Source organism: Poecile atricapillus, chromosome 7 (genome assembly GCF_030490865.1).
Source record: "Poecile atricapillus isolate bPoeAtr1 chromosome 7, bPoeAtr1.hap1, whole genome shotgun sequence".
Classification (NCBI taxonomy): Eukaryota; Metazoa; Chordata; class Aves; order Passeriformes; family Paridae; genus Poecile; species Poecile atricapillus.
In genome coordinates, this window is record NC_081255.1 from 20,118,517 (window position 1) to 20,134,672 (window position 16,156).

Here is a 16,156-nt window from a genome sequence, read left to right on the forward strand (position 1 = left end):
TTCATCACTTGTGGCAAATTCATTCCTGCTCTGAAATTCCTTTCCAGAATCCATGAACTGGGTACTGTGGCCTTGGGAGGTGGCTCTCTGGAGTGGATGTCCTCTTGGAGCCAAGGCCCTGGGTTATGTCCTAAACACAGAGCAGACACTTCTGTGGAAGCAGAACCACTCTGGATATGAATTCATGTGCTTGCCCTGACAAACTGAATCACAACATTGACTTTACATCACATATTCCACCACTGTGATCCTGTTTCTGCTCCAATGGGATGTTTTTACTAAGGCTGCCTGCTCAGTTGCTCTCTTGGTTTTTCCTGCTGGTAAGCAAGCCTGCCAGATGCACACCTCCCAGTGCAAATGGCCAGAGAAAAACAGAAATAAAGTATTAACTGAGGACACACAGTGCCTTTTTTAGGGGTGCAATTAAGAACAGATACTTTATAAACACTGGACATTTATAAAAGGATAACATATTGGTTGCTTAACCTGAATTAACATGTCTGTGAGATAGGTGAATTATGTTTTACTTATCCAGGATGTTACCTATCATTAACAGACTACCAATCCCCAGTTCATGCAAATATCAGAAGGATGATGGCAAAGATGGGAGAAAGTGAAAGGACATCCCAGTCAAGCATTTTGTTGAACTGTTACTTAAATAACTACATACACATTCAAAGCAGCAATGTAGATACAAAGTAAAGAGCAATACTTCTGGTATTCTTGTGATACTGCTGTGTAGACCAAAGCATTAATACACCTCTAAATCTAAGCGAGATCTTGGACTATTTTTTTCTTCAATTGAATCAAATTACCTTGGTGGGGGACGAATTTCAGTTAACCAAGTCTTTCCAGCACTCCAATTTTCTCTTTGTTGCCTTAGTCAGCAGTAATTTTTCCTGGAACTTACTGAACACACTCAGAACATACCACACTGCTTGCCAGGCTGCTGAGACCTTGCTCCACATGTGTCAACACAGCTACAGATGTGTCCTCTCTAATCTTCCACAGCACCTTGGAAGCAAAGGCAAAGGAAGAAGTCCGATAACAACCTCCCAATAAAGGAAAACACCTGTTACTGTGGTTGCATACAGATGGAACAGATCACTGATCTCCCTCCTCAAACTCCAACAACTTTTCATCCAGAAGAGTTTTTGTGCTGCAGCCTTGTCATCAGACATTAGATTGCCACTGTGTGATCCATCAAAAATCTACACCTGTAAGCTGAGCAGCAGTAAGAAATGTGCAGGTTTGTCACTGGCTCTTCCATTCATGCTTCACTGACCAGCAGCTCATGTCAATGAACACCACAAGTACGTTTCTTTTAAGCTTCAAAGCAAAGAGCCACACATACACAATTCTTTTTGTTTTTGCAAAGAAATTTGTACTTGACCCACCAAGGGAGGGAACAGCACAATGAAGCTGTAAGGATTCTAAAGGAATTTTTTTTACTGGCTTTGAAACACCCTTTGGAACTGATCCAAATGATGTCATAGAAACTTCAAGCTGTTTTTATCACACTGAGGGACTACATTTTTTGTAGTAGTCAATTATAGAATAAAATACATTTTCAATATATGCAAGTTTCCTTCAGGCATCCCTTTTTGTCATGATACCCCTCCCTCCCCAAATCCAAACAACAAAAAAAGGTAAAAATATGACTAGATCTCAGATTTAATTCATACTTTTATTCATCATCAAATTCAGAAGTTAAAAAGGGAAGATATCTTGAGATCCTGTCTTGCCTCTAGGTACCCATCTCATACTTCTAAAAAAATCCAACACTTCACAAAATCCCTATGTAAGATGACAAACATTTACTATCTATAAGGCATTTAAACATTCTTGTGGAGCTCTAACCCTTTTAATGGCCAACTTGATGTTAGGTGCTTGTATTTTACCTTTCTGTTAAAGAACTTAAATCAGTCAATATCTCAAGCTTTCAGTTAAAAACATTTTTAAAATGTATGCAAGACCCACACTTGTAAAACTGTGGTGGTCAAACTATTTTTTTTTTTTTTAATATCATCAAACAGATCCAGATCAGCTATATACACTTCAGCTGGAGAATGGAATTGGGTTTTTACCAGTTTCTTATGGAATGGTTCTTCAATTCTGATCTGGGATAAGTCCTACTTATGCAGCAAATCAGAAGAAACAGATTTGAATGACACTTTCAAATATGTGGCTCAGCATGCTGTGCTTGTTTAGGAGCTGTAGTAAAAGCAGAAACAGTATTTTCACAGGTTTCTTAGCTCAGCTTTAGAAAAGGTACAGAGGTCCTTAAAATGTAATGTAGCAGTAGTACCAGGAAACCAAGAACACAACACCGCAGTCGCAGGCGTACAGCAGCAGAAGCACAGAGGCCACAGGTTGGCTCAGACAGTGGGAAGAGGAGGAGCTGCGTTACAGAGCAGGCACCAGAGCCTCTCCAAACACTACTTGCAGAAAAAGCCTCAAGACAGACAATGCCAAGACCATGAACAGTCTTTACTTCTATCAGTTGTTTCACAGCACAATGAGACACAGCACAAAGTTTGTACAGCGGGATCTGCAGACAGTTTAAAAACAGGCAATTATCTTTAATAAAAAGCATCGAGTCTGAATGAAAAGAATATAAAGACAAACAATACTGAAGCTAATGATCACCTTGCTTGCTTTTGATTGTCGCAGAAGTCCAAGACTTCTCATAGTGCCTTTAATGTTCTCCACACCACCTTCTCCAGACACCCTAGTTAGTGTAAAGCTTAATGTGCCCCAACTCATACGTGTAGTAGGTTTCACAACTTTTTCCTCATGCTCTCAAACTCTGCTCACGTGTGGGGAGGTGCAACAACTGTCATCATACAATATTCTGATTCACAAAGAAGCAGCACAAGTGTTGTACATAATTTAATTTGCACTTCTGTATATAAATGTTTACTATTGCACACTATTGCAGCACTTAAAAACATCTAATTATTTGCAAAAATTAGTAAAATACTTTAAAGGATTTAAAAATAAGGGTTTTAATGCAACTGACAAGATAATAAAAAAAGCAATTTACTTAATGAGATACAATCCTTTATGTTGGAAATGAAAGTTACATACAACTAGAATACAATTAAAATATACCATATAGTTCAACACTTAATTCCTCAAATGTGTAAAATTAACAAGCTTCTACTGTCATAGATATACAATTTTTCCATATTGTGAAAAGGATTTTTCAAATTAAATACAGGTAACATAATATTCTGTAGTTATATTTCATGACTGTGTTTAAATGAGAGGGTTGTATAATACTCACATTGTCAAATGTACTCACTAATGCCTTGGAAATTGCACACTTCCCCTCCTTTTCCAAAATAGAATCTCATTTCCATACTGAAGTCTATTATGCCATATTGGAAAAGTGTTTTACTTTCTAACAGGATTTTCATAAAATTAAAAAATAGCATAATATCATGGCATTATGATGACTTTTCCACTTATGCCCATGTAGAATTTAATCTGGATATCAGACAGACACGTCAGAACCAATTTCCTAGACTTTTGTCTTATTGTACACGCAAGATGAATGATTACAGTATTTTACAGAACAGAAAAATATCTGAACCTTTCTAGAACTAGAAATGTAATGATTAAAAATTAAAATCATAACAGAATCAAATTGTGATCTCCAACATTTATTAAAATCTTTTAAAGTTCATAAACGACAACAAAGTTACTGTAGAATTTATCGCATACAGCTAGCATACAGCAGCATGTCCTTGGTCTAAATGAAATACAAAAGATTTTAACATTTTCATACAAAGGATTTCTTTAAATTTATTAATGTGACGATATATCTTTGTTACATAAAATTTGCTACAGCAAAGTATCTTATACTTTTCTTGCATGTATGTAAATATGGGTGGACAAAGACTGCATTCGGTGTCAGCCTCCTAATGACGTTGTGCAAAAATGCTCAACAACCTAAACAGACAGAACATTGGGTGGTATGTTTCATACTCTTTTGTAAAATGTCTACAAAGGCCTTTCTTTTAGGAGCGTCGTACAGATTAAAAGGAAGGACTGCCAGCTGTTTATTTCCACTGGCATTCAAACAAATCCGATGGCTATGTATCAATATAGCTCATTTCTTTAAAAAAACAATTCATCCTTGTATGCATGTAAATTTATCATAAAACATGAGTCTAGTTTTAACTTTTAGATGTGCTGTTTAAGACAGGTCACTGAGACAGCCAGAACCAAGTGTACAAATAAAACTACTATGAATAAGTTTAAAAGCAACCCCAAAAAAAAGTGCTGAGCCGCTGATTATTAACATTGAAATAAATGTGTAAAAGTGCCCAAAGCTAGCACATGGTAGCAATACCTTTTAAGTCAGTTGGTGAGAGTATACAAAACATAATTAAACCCAAATACTTGTATCTGTGTGACCATACATTCTGATTGATTGAAAGAAAGTAGGTTAGAAATGAAGACACAACGCAACTAAAATAAACTCAGCTGTTGCAGTTTTTAAACTTGATCTTTTCTTCATGAATGAAGTGCTGTAATTAAAAAGAAAATGATTGTAGCAGTACTCCATCCTCAGTTTACTAATATAGTATACCAGAATAAAAACTTGGCAATAACCTCTTATTCTTAACAGCTAACAAAAAATAACCGTGTTCATCCAGCGATGCATCTAGAACATTATTTTGCATTTGCTAAACCATTTGTTTTTCATAGCTAATGGCAGAGCGCATTTTGCTTTTTGTGGCATGATGGTTTTTATTCTAATGGATGCCTTTTTTAATCAAAAAAGGCTTGAAGCAAGGAATACTTTGGAAGCCAAAACACTGGCTACTTTTAAAAAATTAAGGAAAAAAATAAAAGAAGAAAAAGTGAATCAAAATGATTTCTCTACAGTACTGACCAAAACTTCCTTTAAGAGTTTAGGGTTCTTGATCTTAAACAAGCCATTTCACACCTGCCAACTGAAATGCTGGTAAGTTGACTTGGTTTAATATGGTCCAAAATCCAGACCAGGTGGAATTACTCCCTCTCATGAGACTGTAAGCTTTCCATGGTACAGTCTGGTTATGGCAACTTGCCTACTGCCTAGGTGGGAAATACAAAGGAAGAAGGCAGTGACAAAAACTGCAGGGATGTAGAAAACCAAGGCACGGGGTCTAGCTACTGTCCCCTACTTAAGCCATCCAATTGATTCTACTGAATTTTGGTCAGCCTCCAGGAAGAAATGTTTTTAAGTTAATTTAGCAGACATTTATATGGCGATAAATACTACCTTCAAAAATGCTAAAAATGTTGGCTAGGTTTAGTCTGAGCTACTAAAAAATTATTATAAATTGTAGCATCAGACACAAGACAGACATGAATTATTGGCTGGCACAGACTAGAAGCAACATTTATCTTTCACTTCAGTCTAAATCACACTAGCCGCAACACCTTCCATTTCACTCACACAAATAATACATTATTCAAAATAAAATGGAGCATTCTTGGGTAAAAAACTACTTCATTTCAAAGGGGGAAAATGAACAATACACAGAAACAAAGAACGACAGAAACCAAAGTTAAGTAGGAAAGTGGTCTATTATTCTGTGTTACTGCACAAACAGTGCTTGCTTAATTGTGCCTAGTTAGAAGGGTTGGTGCAAACTGCACACATGGAAGATGGCAATAAAGACCTCAGTCAGCTTTGTGGAATGAAGTAACTAGGTAACTGTTTTGACATATGATGGTCTCAGCTCCACCTCATCTGTTAACAGAGTGCAAAGATCCCAATGTGAGCCCTGATGTCATCTTGTCCTCTTACTCCTACTAAAAATCAGCAAATTCTTTTGCACATTTTTCTGTTAGAGAAGCACGAATATCTTCTTCTTCATAGTCATCAAAGTTGCTGGTATCTCCAGGACCTCTGCACTTTGGTATGAATGGAGCTTCTACCTGTATTTGTTAGAGACACAAAAAGGCACATGAAATGTTACTGGCCAAATACCAATAGATTTAACACTGTAATAATGAGCACAGCAATACTCCCATTACTTCTCAGATTGTGCCAAGAAATCAGGTATTACAGGTTTAAGCTGTGGCACATAAACACAACCAACCTAAGAAGGCACAGGCTTAGATGTGTGAATCTAAATTGAAAAAGAGTAATCTCTTGCTGACAGACATCATTAAAAAATTACTTCCACCTCAAAACAAAGATTAGTCCTCTCCTTGCATAAGTGATCCTGCTCCTTCCAGCTCCTTAGCACAGGACATGGAGTACACTGATTGCCACCACCACTATACAAAAATCTTAGGAAAGTTTGGAATGCCTCTCCCTCCTACTTAATAACAATCTTCTATTTCAAAATAAAATCTAACCTAATACAGGTGGAAAAGAATTTGTTCTGCATCTCTTATGACATTCCTCCTAGGACCTAAGTGAGAAGTGAAAGCCTCCTCCAAACTAGGCCACAATGAGACACAAACAATGACTTGAAAGAGTCACTCAAAGACTGTACCGTAAGGTAAGGTAAGCAGAATTACAACAAAACTATGCAGGTGGTGCAAATTTAAACCTGGAAACACAAAGTAATCAGATAAGTATCTCTCTCCCAAACAACTGAAGGAGTAAGTGTGCCAGAGGCAGAATGGTGGGGAGGCAATGAAACAGGGCAGGCACAGCTCCAGCTGAGGCGGAGGATCACACCACACTGTGCCCCCAGGTAGATTGCTGATGGTGGGGGTGTGTCGTGTGTAGATCAGTAAAATAAAGAGGTACAGCACAGACTAACACAAATTAAACTCCAGGCGGTGGAGTTTACCATTATACAATACCATTATACAGTGCCAAGACATAATAGTAACTTGTGCATTGGTGTGTGCAATTGTCACGTGCATGTGTTTTATTCTAAAAATAAGATACATGTTTCAGTGATTTAGCTGTGTTTCAGTGATTTAGCCTGAGTGAACACACAGTCTGTGTACATACCTAGCCTACAAAGCCACACATCACCATTATCTGAATTCTGTCTCTTCTTAAACTGATTTTTAGTTACTCTCTTACAACAAAACTCAGAGCACAGAAAATATCTCATTTATTGCTTGAACTTTAGAACACTTTCAAATAAGATACATCATACCTTTTCCTATTATCTTCACTATGGAAATTGCTAAAAAGAGATTGCAGGAGATAACACTGTTTTTTAGTGGAAATACCTGTTTGGCCCTAAGTACAATCATTTTATCAGGCAGTGTGTTAATAAATATGGAAATACACAAAGAAAGGAAGACTTGATGGTATATCATGCAATGGGTGAGTAACTGGCTCACAGGTGGGGCACAAAAGGTTACAGGATGACATAAGACTGGTGACCTGTCACTAGTAGGGTTTTGTAGGGCTCAATCCTTGGCCCTGTGCTCTTGAACGTCTTCATAAATTATTTGGACACAGAAGTGGAAGGGATACTAACTAAGTTCATAGATGACAGAAAACTGGGAGGAGCTTTTGACTCTGGGGAGGGCAGGGAGGCCCTGCACAGAGACTGTCAAATTTGAGGACTGGGCAATCAGGAAGTATATGAAATTCAGCATTGGATTCTGCACCTGGGATGATGCTACCCTGGATGTAGGGACAGACTGAGGGACGAGAGGCTGGAGAGCAGCTGTGGGAAGGAACCTGGGGGTCCTGGTTGATGGCAAGTTGAGCCAGCAGTGCCCTGGCAGCCAGCAGGGGCAGCTGTGTCCTGGGGACATCAGGAACAGCATGGCCAGCCGGGCAAGGGAGAGGATTGTCCTGCTCTGCTCTGGGGCAGCCTCACCTCGAGTGCTGGGGGCAGTTTGGGTGCTATAATGTAAGAAAGACATTAAACTATCAGAGTGTCCAGAGGAGGGCAACAAAGGTGGTCAAAGGCCTTGAGGGGCAGCTGTGTGAGGAGGGGCTGAGGGCCCTGGGTCTGTTCAGCCTGGAGGAGACTGAGGGCAGAGCTCACTGCAGTCACAACTTCCTCGGGAGGGGAGGGGGAGCGGCAGGCACCGATCTCTGCTCTGTGGTGACAGTGACAGGACCCGAGGGAATGACCTGAAGCTGAGTTGGGAGGTTTAGGTTGGATATCAGAAGTTTCTTCACCCAGAGGGTGGCTGGGCACTGGAACAGCTCCCCAGGACAGTGGAACAGCACCAGCCTGACAAGAATTCAAGAAGTGTTTGGAAAACGCCCTCAAGCACATGGTGAGACTCCTGGGGTGTCCTGTGCAGGGCCCAGAATTGGATTTGATGATCCTTGTGAGTCCCTTCCAACTCAGCATATTTTGTGATTCTGTATCCAAAATATTAAGTAACTGACTGGTTTACTTATGACTATAGCATTAAAAAAAAAATAAAAAATTCATTCACATGACATTAGCTGCTAAGGAACACTACATTTATTCAGGAGAATACATGCTGTGGTAACAGCCACTGTGAAAAACCAGTGTAAGACTAAGATTTATTGCTGCATTTCTGTAACTACTGGAATGATATTACAATCCATACTGTTGTTTCAGACCCTCAGTATTACAGTATTTATTCTTTATAATTAGAAGCTTCAAACTTAACTCGGTATCAGTTTTCACAACCCTTTAAATCTAGTAATAGCTATTCTGACTCTACTACTTCTTAACATTTAAAAATATTTCTTATTTCTGTGAAAGTAATTCACTACAGCAGTACACTAGCAATGCTAAGAATATTTAGCACAGTATTAAAACACTGTTAATATTATGGGGCCTGGGTGTTCCCAAACAGAGTACTGGCAAATGAATCTCAGTGCATATAAATCTGCCTTACAATGAGGCATTAAGAAAGTGAAGAACAGATAATTAGAATTCCACAATGGGGAATATTTTCTTAAAAATATCTGTACTTAATGCAAGGAATATAGGATGCATTAATTGTACCCTGTCTTCTAGTAATTAATACATTAGTGAATAATTCAACAACTGTACTGTCAGTTTGTGTAGCCAAACAACCAGTTTCTTTTTATAAACTATTGTTAGTATTTAGGTTTGGCCCTTAAAATACCGCTCTAACAGCAATGAGTTCATGCCTCTATAGTCAGACTGTTAGCATTTCAAATTCAAACCAATTTATTTAAATATTATTGCTTATCTCTAGCTTTTTTTACAGAGGCAGAAGGTTGCTTTGGGGGAAAAAAGAAAAGCTCTAGCTTTGCTTGAGCTTCTCCACACTGAAGCACAGTCTGAGTGCTAAGAGCTGCCTGGAAAGGAAAACAAATTCATTTCTGCTGTGGAGGAGTATTTATAGATGCCACTATAGCAGGGGTTAAAAAAAAGTGAGAGAGGCAGGAGATGCCTCATCCTGAGATAATCCAGAAATAGACTAAGGCACGACATGTGTGTTAAAGGGAACGTGAACGTATACAGAGGTCCAGAATAAAATACCCAGAAGAAACAAACATAATTCAATCAATACATATCCTTCAGAATCTTAAAAGATTAAAATACTTTCACCCTATCTCAATTTAAAGTCACAGATCTAGGAAATAAACACAATAATTAGAAATTTTAATTCAATCCCTTTAAGACCTGTAATAGTTTTGATCAGGAAGGGTCTTACCTTTCTCTGATAAATGGCAATCCAATCCGTAGTTGCAAACCACTTGTGATTCTTTATGTCATTTACACCATTCTTGAGATTTCCATATCGTTTGGTCAAATCTACCTGGAGTAAATTTCTTAGAAGATCCTTTAGGTCTGAACTGAAGTGTGATGGGAACCTCACCTAAAATGATACATCCTCAACATTAAAAAACATGATACAAATTTGATTCTTTCTCCTGTGAGGGCAAACAACTTCATACAAAGGGAAACAGTGGGGCAATTTTCTATCTTTCTTCTAAAACCAAATCAAGCAGGAATGCATGAAGAGATGGTTATTGTTGCACATGTATTTCTGTTTCACAAAGTCTTTATCAGTAGCATTACACTGCCCCTCTACTGTTTCTTGAACTGGAAATTTACAAGGAGCAAGATATTAATTTAATATAATTGTGATCTAAAAGCTATGCTTAACTAGGTGTTTTAACAACACATCATCTCAAGACTTTCTCAGTTATTTTCTTGTTATAAATTTTTAGATTCTATTTTATATATATATAAATATATATATATACAGAAACAGAGGAGACACAGTATATAGCATATACACAGCATATAAATACATAGATGTGCTCTGAAATAACTGTACTTCAGCAATCATATATGAAAAGTCAATCTGGAACTTCATGCTGTACTGCAATCTGTTTCTGATAACTAAATGCACCAACATCAGAAGCCTTACATAACAGCACTATTTGAAGATAGCACACTAGTGACTTGCAATTCATTCAAACCTGGCTAAAGGATATTTGAAGATTATTCGTGGGATGTAATTACAAAGGGTTTTGCTAATAAATGATCTACTGACACCATTTGAGATGGCAGAGAGAAGGAAGGGGAAAAGAACAGGCAGAAAGCTGTATTTGTCATCCTCATAGTCTCAGTGTTTGACACTCCAATATTGAGCTGATCAGTTATGATGTAAATACAGATCATGCAATTACTTGACATAAAAACATTTCAAAAAATCAAGATGTCAAATTATCAAGGACCCTGCTTCAGTTTACCTATCAATATAGTTCTACTGTAGATCATGAGAAATTCACAGGTTTAATGACTATAATACCTAGACCACTGAGAAGTAAGGAAATATTAACTCAAAATTTTAAGTAGAGAACTAACCAAATGAGGTAGAATAAATGAAAGACCCCAGGTTATAAAGAACTGCTAGCTGAGGACTGAATTACAGCTTCCAGAGTTGATGTTTCTGCTGTAGTCCATCCATGGACTCAGTAAAAAAGGTAGATGACCTTTTACAGATGTCAAGCCAATTAGATAAAACCACAAAAAATGCCCAACATTTTGTTTTTAGTTTAGAAGAAAAGGATTTCTTTAAAATATGTCTTTGCAAATTAATTCCCATATATTCATGGACACACCTGAAGGTTCACAAAATTAAAACCTTTTAAGGAGCAACCACCAACCACCTTCTTTATTAAGAATCAAGCTCAGTGCAGTGCACCAGAAGCCTACTGAGATACTGCCCTCGATTAGAATTACAGAGGCACCTGAGATGCAGCACTGTGTGTGTCTATGTAGGGGCAAGGAAGAGAACAACTCTAACAAATTAAGTGAGCACAAAGAATCAACACTGTCTGGCAGGAGAAACAACAGAATGACTACATTTTGGTGCTATCCAGCACACTAAACAATATTAATGAAAAATAAAAGGGAAACATTGGAAACACTTTTCAAAAAATATTATATAACAATGAAAACCAAACAGAATGTTAGACATGTCTAGCTGTAAGACTGTGGAAGTAAAGAGACCTACTGGGAATGATGGAAACCCCTCAGGGCTTCTCAAAAATGGCAAAAAAATTATAGAAAACAGCTAGGCAAATTAAGCACACAGTTAAGTCGTTAATAGTCGTTGGATCACTTTAATCCAAGCATAAAAGAATAGAATACCAAAATGTCTGTAAATTTAGTAACTTGCATTTTAAATTTGAAGGCAGGGAACAGATTTTTATAACTTTTGATTTTCAAGTAACAATGCCTGTACTTATGAAATGTACATTACAAACTTCTCCTAGGTCCTTTTCAAATTGCTCACTGTCTAGTGGCCAGTGAATTCTGCATCTTCTCCACCAAAAACCAGGTTCTATAGAAACAACTGCATTTGTGAAAACACCCAGAGCCTTAACTCACCTTGCCAGACACAATCTTCTCGTAAATTTGAATGGGCTGATCTGCAAAGAATGGGGGATATCCAGCTGCCATTTCATAGATTAACACTCCTAATGCCCACCAATCCACTGCCTTGTTGTAACCCTGAATAAAATGAAAAATGGCACTGTTAGTACAGTTTCTAACACAGGTTAAGATTTTCAGTATATGTCTATATATTTATGGAATACGAAGAAAGCAAATACATTATTGCTTGTTTTATGCAGAACTTATAACCTGACTCCAACCAAACTGGCACTCACAGATTCCAACAGCAATACACTTAAAACCTAATACAGAGATGACAGTGAAACAGTGATGGAAATAAAGCATTTTGCACACATTCCTGTGCTGAGTGTCAGGGATTTCTTTATACTCCTATTACAAGACTCCCTAAATGACAGAAATGGGCACAACCTATTCATTTATTTGAAATCAAAACAATCTTGTTACAGACTGATAAGTCCTCAAAGCTTAGGGAAATTTCATTCTAACAACATATATAACAACACATGCTGTATTGTACACTGTCACCATTTTCCTTGATTATCCACATTTTGGAACATTCAGTTTCATATGTAGTTAATCAGCTACAAGAGCTTTAAAGTTCAGTTAATTAGCTGTTAGAGTAATTTATGATCTGATTTTAAAAGCCTGAACCTTAAATCATTAGTAGGTCCTATTCAATGTTACGAAAGACAAAGAAACCGCCAAACCCATCCATTTCATATATGTTCTCTGAGATTTTTTACAAAGCTCAGGGCTCAGACTCACACTTTCAGGAAAATCTATTTTGAAGACATTGTAGTAGATGCATTGCAATTTCTTTTGCTGTTTTAGCTGCACAGGGGAAAAAAGCCATGCAAATATTTTTTCCCTAAACAGAAGTATTTTTTGTTCATTTTTGACGATCTGCAAAGGGTATTTAATTAAAGCACATGTTAAATGTGTAATTTAACATTATGAACTATGATTTCTTTATAGTATAAGCAGTTCTATATTTTCCATTTGCAAAACATACAGTGCTACAGTTAAACAGCTATAGGATGAATAATACTTTTTTAAGATGGAACACTTAGCGCAAGTAGCAGACAAACAGATCTACAGTCAGCTTAGACTGCATGAACTTTAGGTGTAAAACCAGTGGATTGTCATGCTTGATTTGATATCAACTGCCTTAGACCTGAAGCTCTGCAACTAGTTATGTAATAACTACTGATTCATCCCATCCGCAGTTCTTGTTACCTTTGGAGTTCTTGTTCTAGAGTGTTAACACTTCAGAATGTAATCACTCAGATCTCTTGTTCTGATAGGGAAGTTAGTTAAATAACCTAATTACAGGTTTTTAAAATCTCTTTTCCCCTCACAAGTTATGTGGCAAGCATATGTAGAAAGTTTGGTACAGTTAAAATTCCTTATTAGAAGTAAGTTTTGGCATACTAAACGAATATTTACAATGCAATGACTTAATTTTGTGTCATTTTTAAAGAATTGACTAGTCAAGATTTAATTTTTGGAAGCATCAGCAATTGTTTATCCCTCAGAGCCTGAAACTTGGGTCAGAAGTTTTAACTACATCAAATGCAAGGCTGAGTAACAAGACAAAGTACCTTGCTGAGAATTATTTCAGGTGCCAGGTATTCTGGAGTCCCACATAACGTCCAAGTTCTGCCTTTTACTCTTTTTGCAAAGCCAAAGTCCGTGACCTGTCATCAGAAGAAATAAACTGACTGTAAGTGCATTGCTAAAAAGAAATTTAAAATTAAGTACTTTAGAAATATTTTGGAAAGTCATTTTTTACAGGGGAAAAATTTATTTCTCAAATCACATAGTATCATACAGTCAGATGAACCTTTATTAGTCAGTCCTCCTGGTACTTCTAAGTCAGATAAATAGGTCTCATGATAAAATTAATAAATAACACAAAAATATATATTATCACCCTGACATCAGCTTCTATTTATAATTTAAAAATCAGTGGAAACTATGGCTTATTAATCTTTCACAGGTACTGCAATTACATTAATAGTTTTCCTTATACTTTTTAACATGAGAGTGTTTGTAATGCTGGAAATTTGAAGAATATAAACAAGATATTTATCTTTTCCTTTAGTTTCCTTTAGTTAAACAAATAAATGAATCACAAAGAAGGGTCAACATATCCCCCAGTCTTGTAAATTTAGAATGTTATTGCTTAAGTGTATAAAGGTCATATGTAAAATTAGTGTGGGAATAAGATGACATAGAGGACGTCTTCCAGTAACTTCTGATTCTGAGTATCTTTGAAAGCACCACAGAGTCAAGTTTGTTTATTTGAGGTCTGGGGGGAAAATTTAACAATAATTATATTCACAAATGGCAAGTACTTGGACATATAAATTCTTCATTTCACTTGTCATGTTTTCTACAGTAAGTTTTCAGAACTCTGCAAGGAATATCATACTGTCTTGGTTTTTTCCTGGACCATATTGTGGAATACATACAGAACCCAGGTAATTACATGTGAAATTCTGGGAGCAATTTCAAGCTACCAAGTCTATGCTTGTTTCTTTTGTTTCCTCCTTCTTGGTTTCAATTTCAACCCATTCCTTGAGAAAACATACTGTACTAAATGAGAATCGCTGTTAATTATACAATAACTCGTGCTGATGTTGCTGTACATTAATGCCACAACTAAAGAAGCCAAACTCCAAACTACCAAGGCAGCTTTTCTTAATTTTTGGTAGAAACAACAGCATCAGCAGCTGAAACTGAATGGAGTGGGTGACATGCTGACTGGAGAGACCTGCTTCATCAGCAAAGAACAGTTTCTGTGTTTTGGAATGCACATCAGTCTATGTGAGAAGATTACACCGCAGACACAGGAAAAACCATAATGGCTTTAAAATGCAAAAAGAAAATGAAGCTGGAGCTGCAGCATCAAGATATGAACTCAAACCTCCCTCTGCCACCATCACAAAAACATATTGTTGCACAGAGAGAGCTGCCAGTGGTGGAGTAAGCTGGTCACAGCAAATGGAGCAAACCAGCTGTACCTTAATGGTGCTCCACAGCTACATTAAAGGAGCTCTTCTCCCTACAGTGTTACCTTACACTCTACGCAAAAATATTTTACACTTATAAACAACGTAAGATATTAATACTTTACACTTCTTGCAAACATTTTTATTATGTATTTTTTTGTTTAGATTCTGCTGTGACAAAAGGTGACACAATAAGGGAAGAAGAACTTCCTTTTAAGTTTAAGGACTACACAGCCTTGCAGAATGCTTGTTGCTGCACTCTGCCTTCCCATTTGCCATTTAGCTAAAAACATAAGAGCTAAGAGGAAGATGAGAAGGTGCCACGAGAGGCTGTTGTAAAACCAAAGCTGTCACTTGAGCACTGCAGTGCTGATCTCAACTCAGCTCCCACTCCAGCTATGCTGGGAAGGCTAGGACTCTCCAAGGGTGGGATACATCTAATGGACATAAGTACTATCATGTCAGGGTTAATATCTGAGCTGGTTTTCCTAAACTACTTATACAGACAGTGCAGAGAAACAGACATTTTAGGGCACCTTTCATCTTGTTCTAGGGCAGACATATAAAATAGGTCAGATGAACAGAGCCATGTAATCACCTACTTCTCACCACAGACCCCAAGGGAAATCCTGACAACTGGCTCAACTGCAGACAGCTCTACTGAGCGCACTTAATTTTAGTCAGAGGAAGTACAACCCAAGGGTTTTAACCATTACTAGACAGTAGGGCATTTGAATGCTCCACACAAACATGCTAATAGACCATTTATTCTAAACACATTTTCTCACATTACCTAAATCTACACTGTAAGACAAAACTTCACTCCCTATATATATAAAGAATATCATACCTGGATGTATCCTTGCTGATCAATTAAAAGATTTTCAGGCTTTAGATCTCTGTAGATGAGGTCTAATGAATGGAGGTACTCAAATGTTAGCACTATCTGAGCTGCATAAAACCGTGCATGTGGTTCACTGTGAAGAATGAAAAGAATATTAAGTACTTCAATGCTATGCTAAGGTACCAAAACAACCACCTAACTGTCAGGGGTAGACATATTAAGTATCTTTTAACTGGTTCTTTAGTGGTGCAACAAGAAAAAGTAAAAGCAAACATTTTCAGAATTGACACATGCATTCCCTAAATTTAAGTCTTGCAGCTAAAATACACATGCAAATCAAGATGTACTTATCCCACAGTGCAGAGCTTTGACTTCAAATTTTACTTTTAGAAACTACCATGAATTTCAGCAACAATATACATAGGAATTCCAAGATTCTACCATGTACAGATCACAAATGCCTGTATTAACTAAATGAA

General features: G+C 37.2%; 1 protein-coding gene across 4 annotated transcripts in view; it reads right to left on the reverse strand.

Annotated features, from left to right (window-relative positions):
- Positions 1-3,647: 3,647 nt before the first annotated feature.
- The window catches only part of PRKACB (protein kinase cAMP-activated catalytic subunit beta), a 67,703-nt gene continuing 55,194 nt past the window's right edge, over positions 3,648-16,156 (reverse strand). For all 4 annotated transcript variants that reach the window (XM_058842469.1, XM_058842468.1, XM_058842470.1 and 1 more), the window contains 5 exons: positions 15,684-15,810; positions 13,421-13,516; positions 11,793-11,915; positions 9,601-9,765; positions 3,648-5,940 (listed from right to left, as the gene is read on the reverse strand). In XM_058842469.1, coding sequence (XP_058698452.1) covers positions 5,815-5,940; positions 9,601-9,765; positions 11,793-11,915; positions 13,421-13,516; positions 15,684-15,810 — 637 coding nt within the window. In that variant the 3' untranslated portion in view covers positions 3,648-5,814. The remainder of the gene's footprint in view (positions 5,941-9,600; positions 9,766-11,792; positions 11,916-13,420; positions 13,517-15,683; positions 15,811-16,156) is intronic.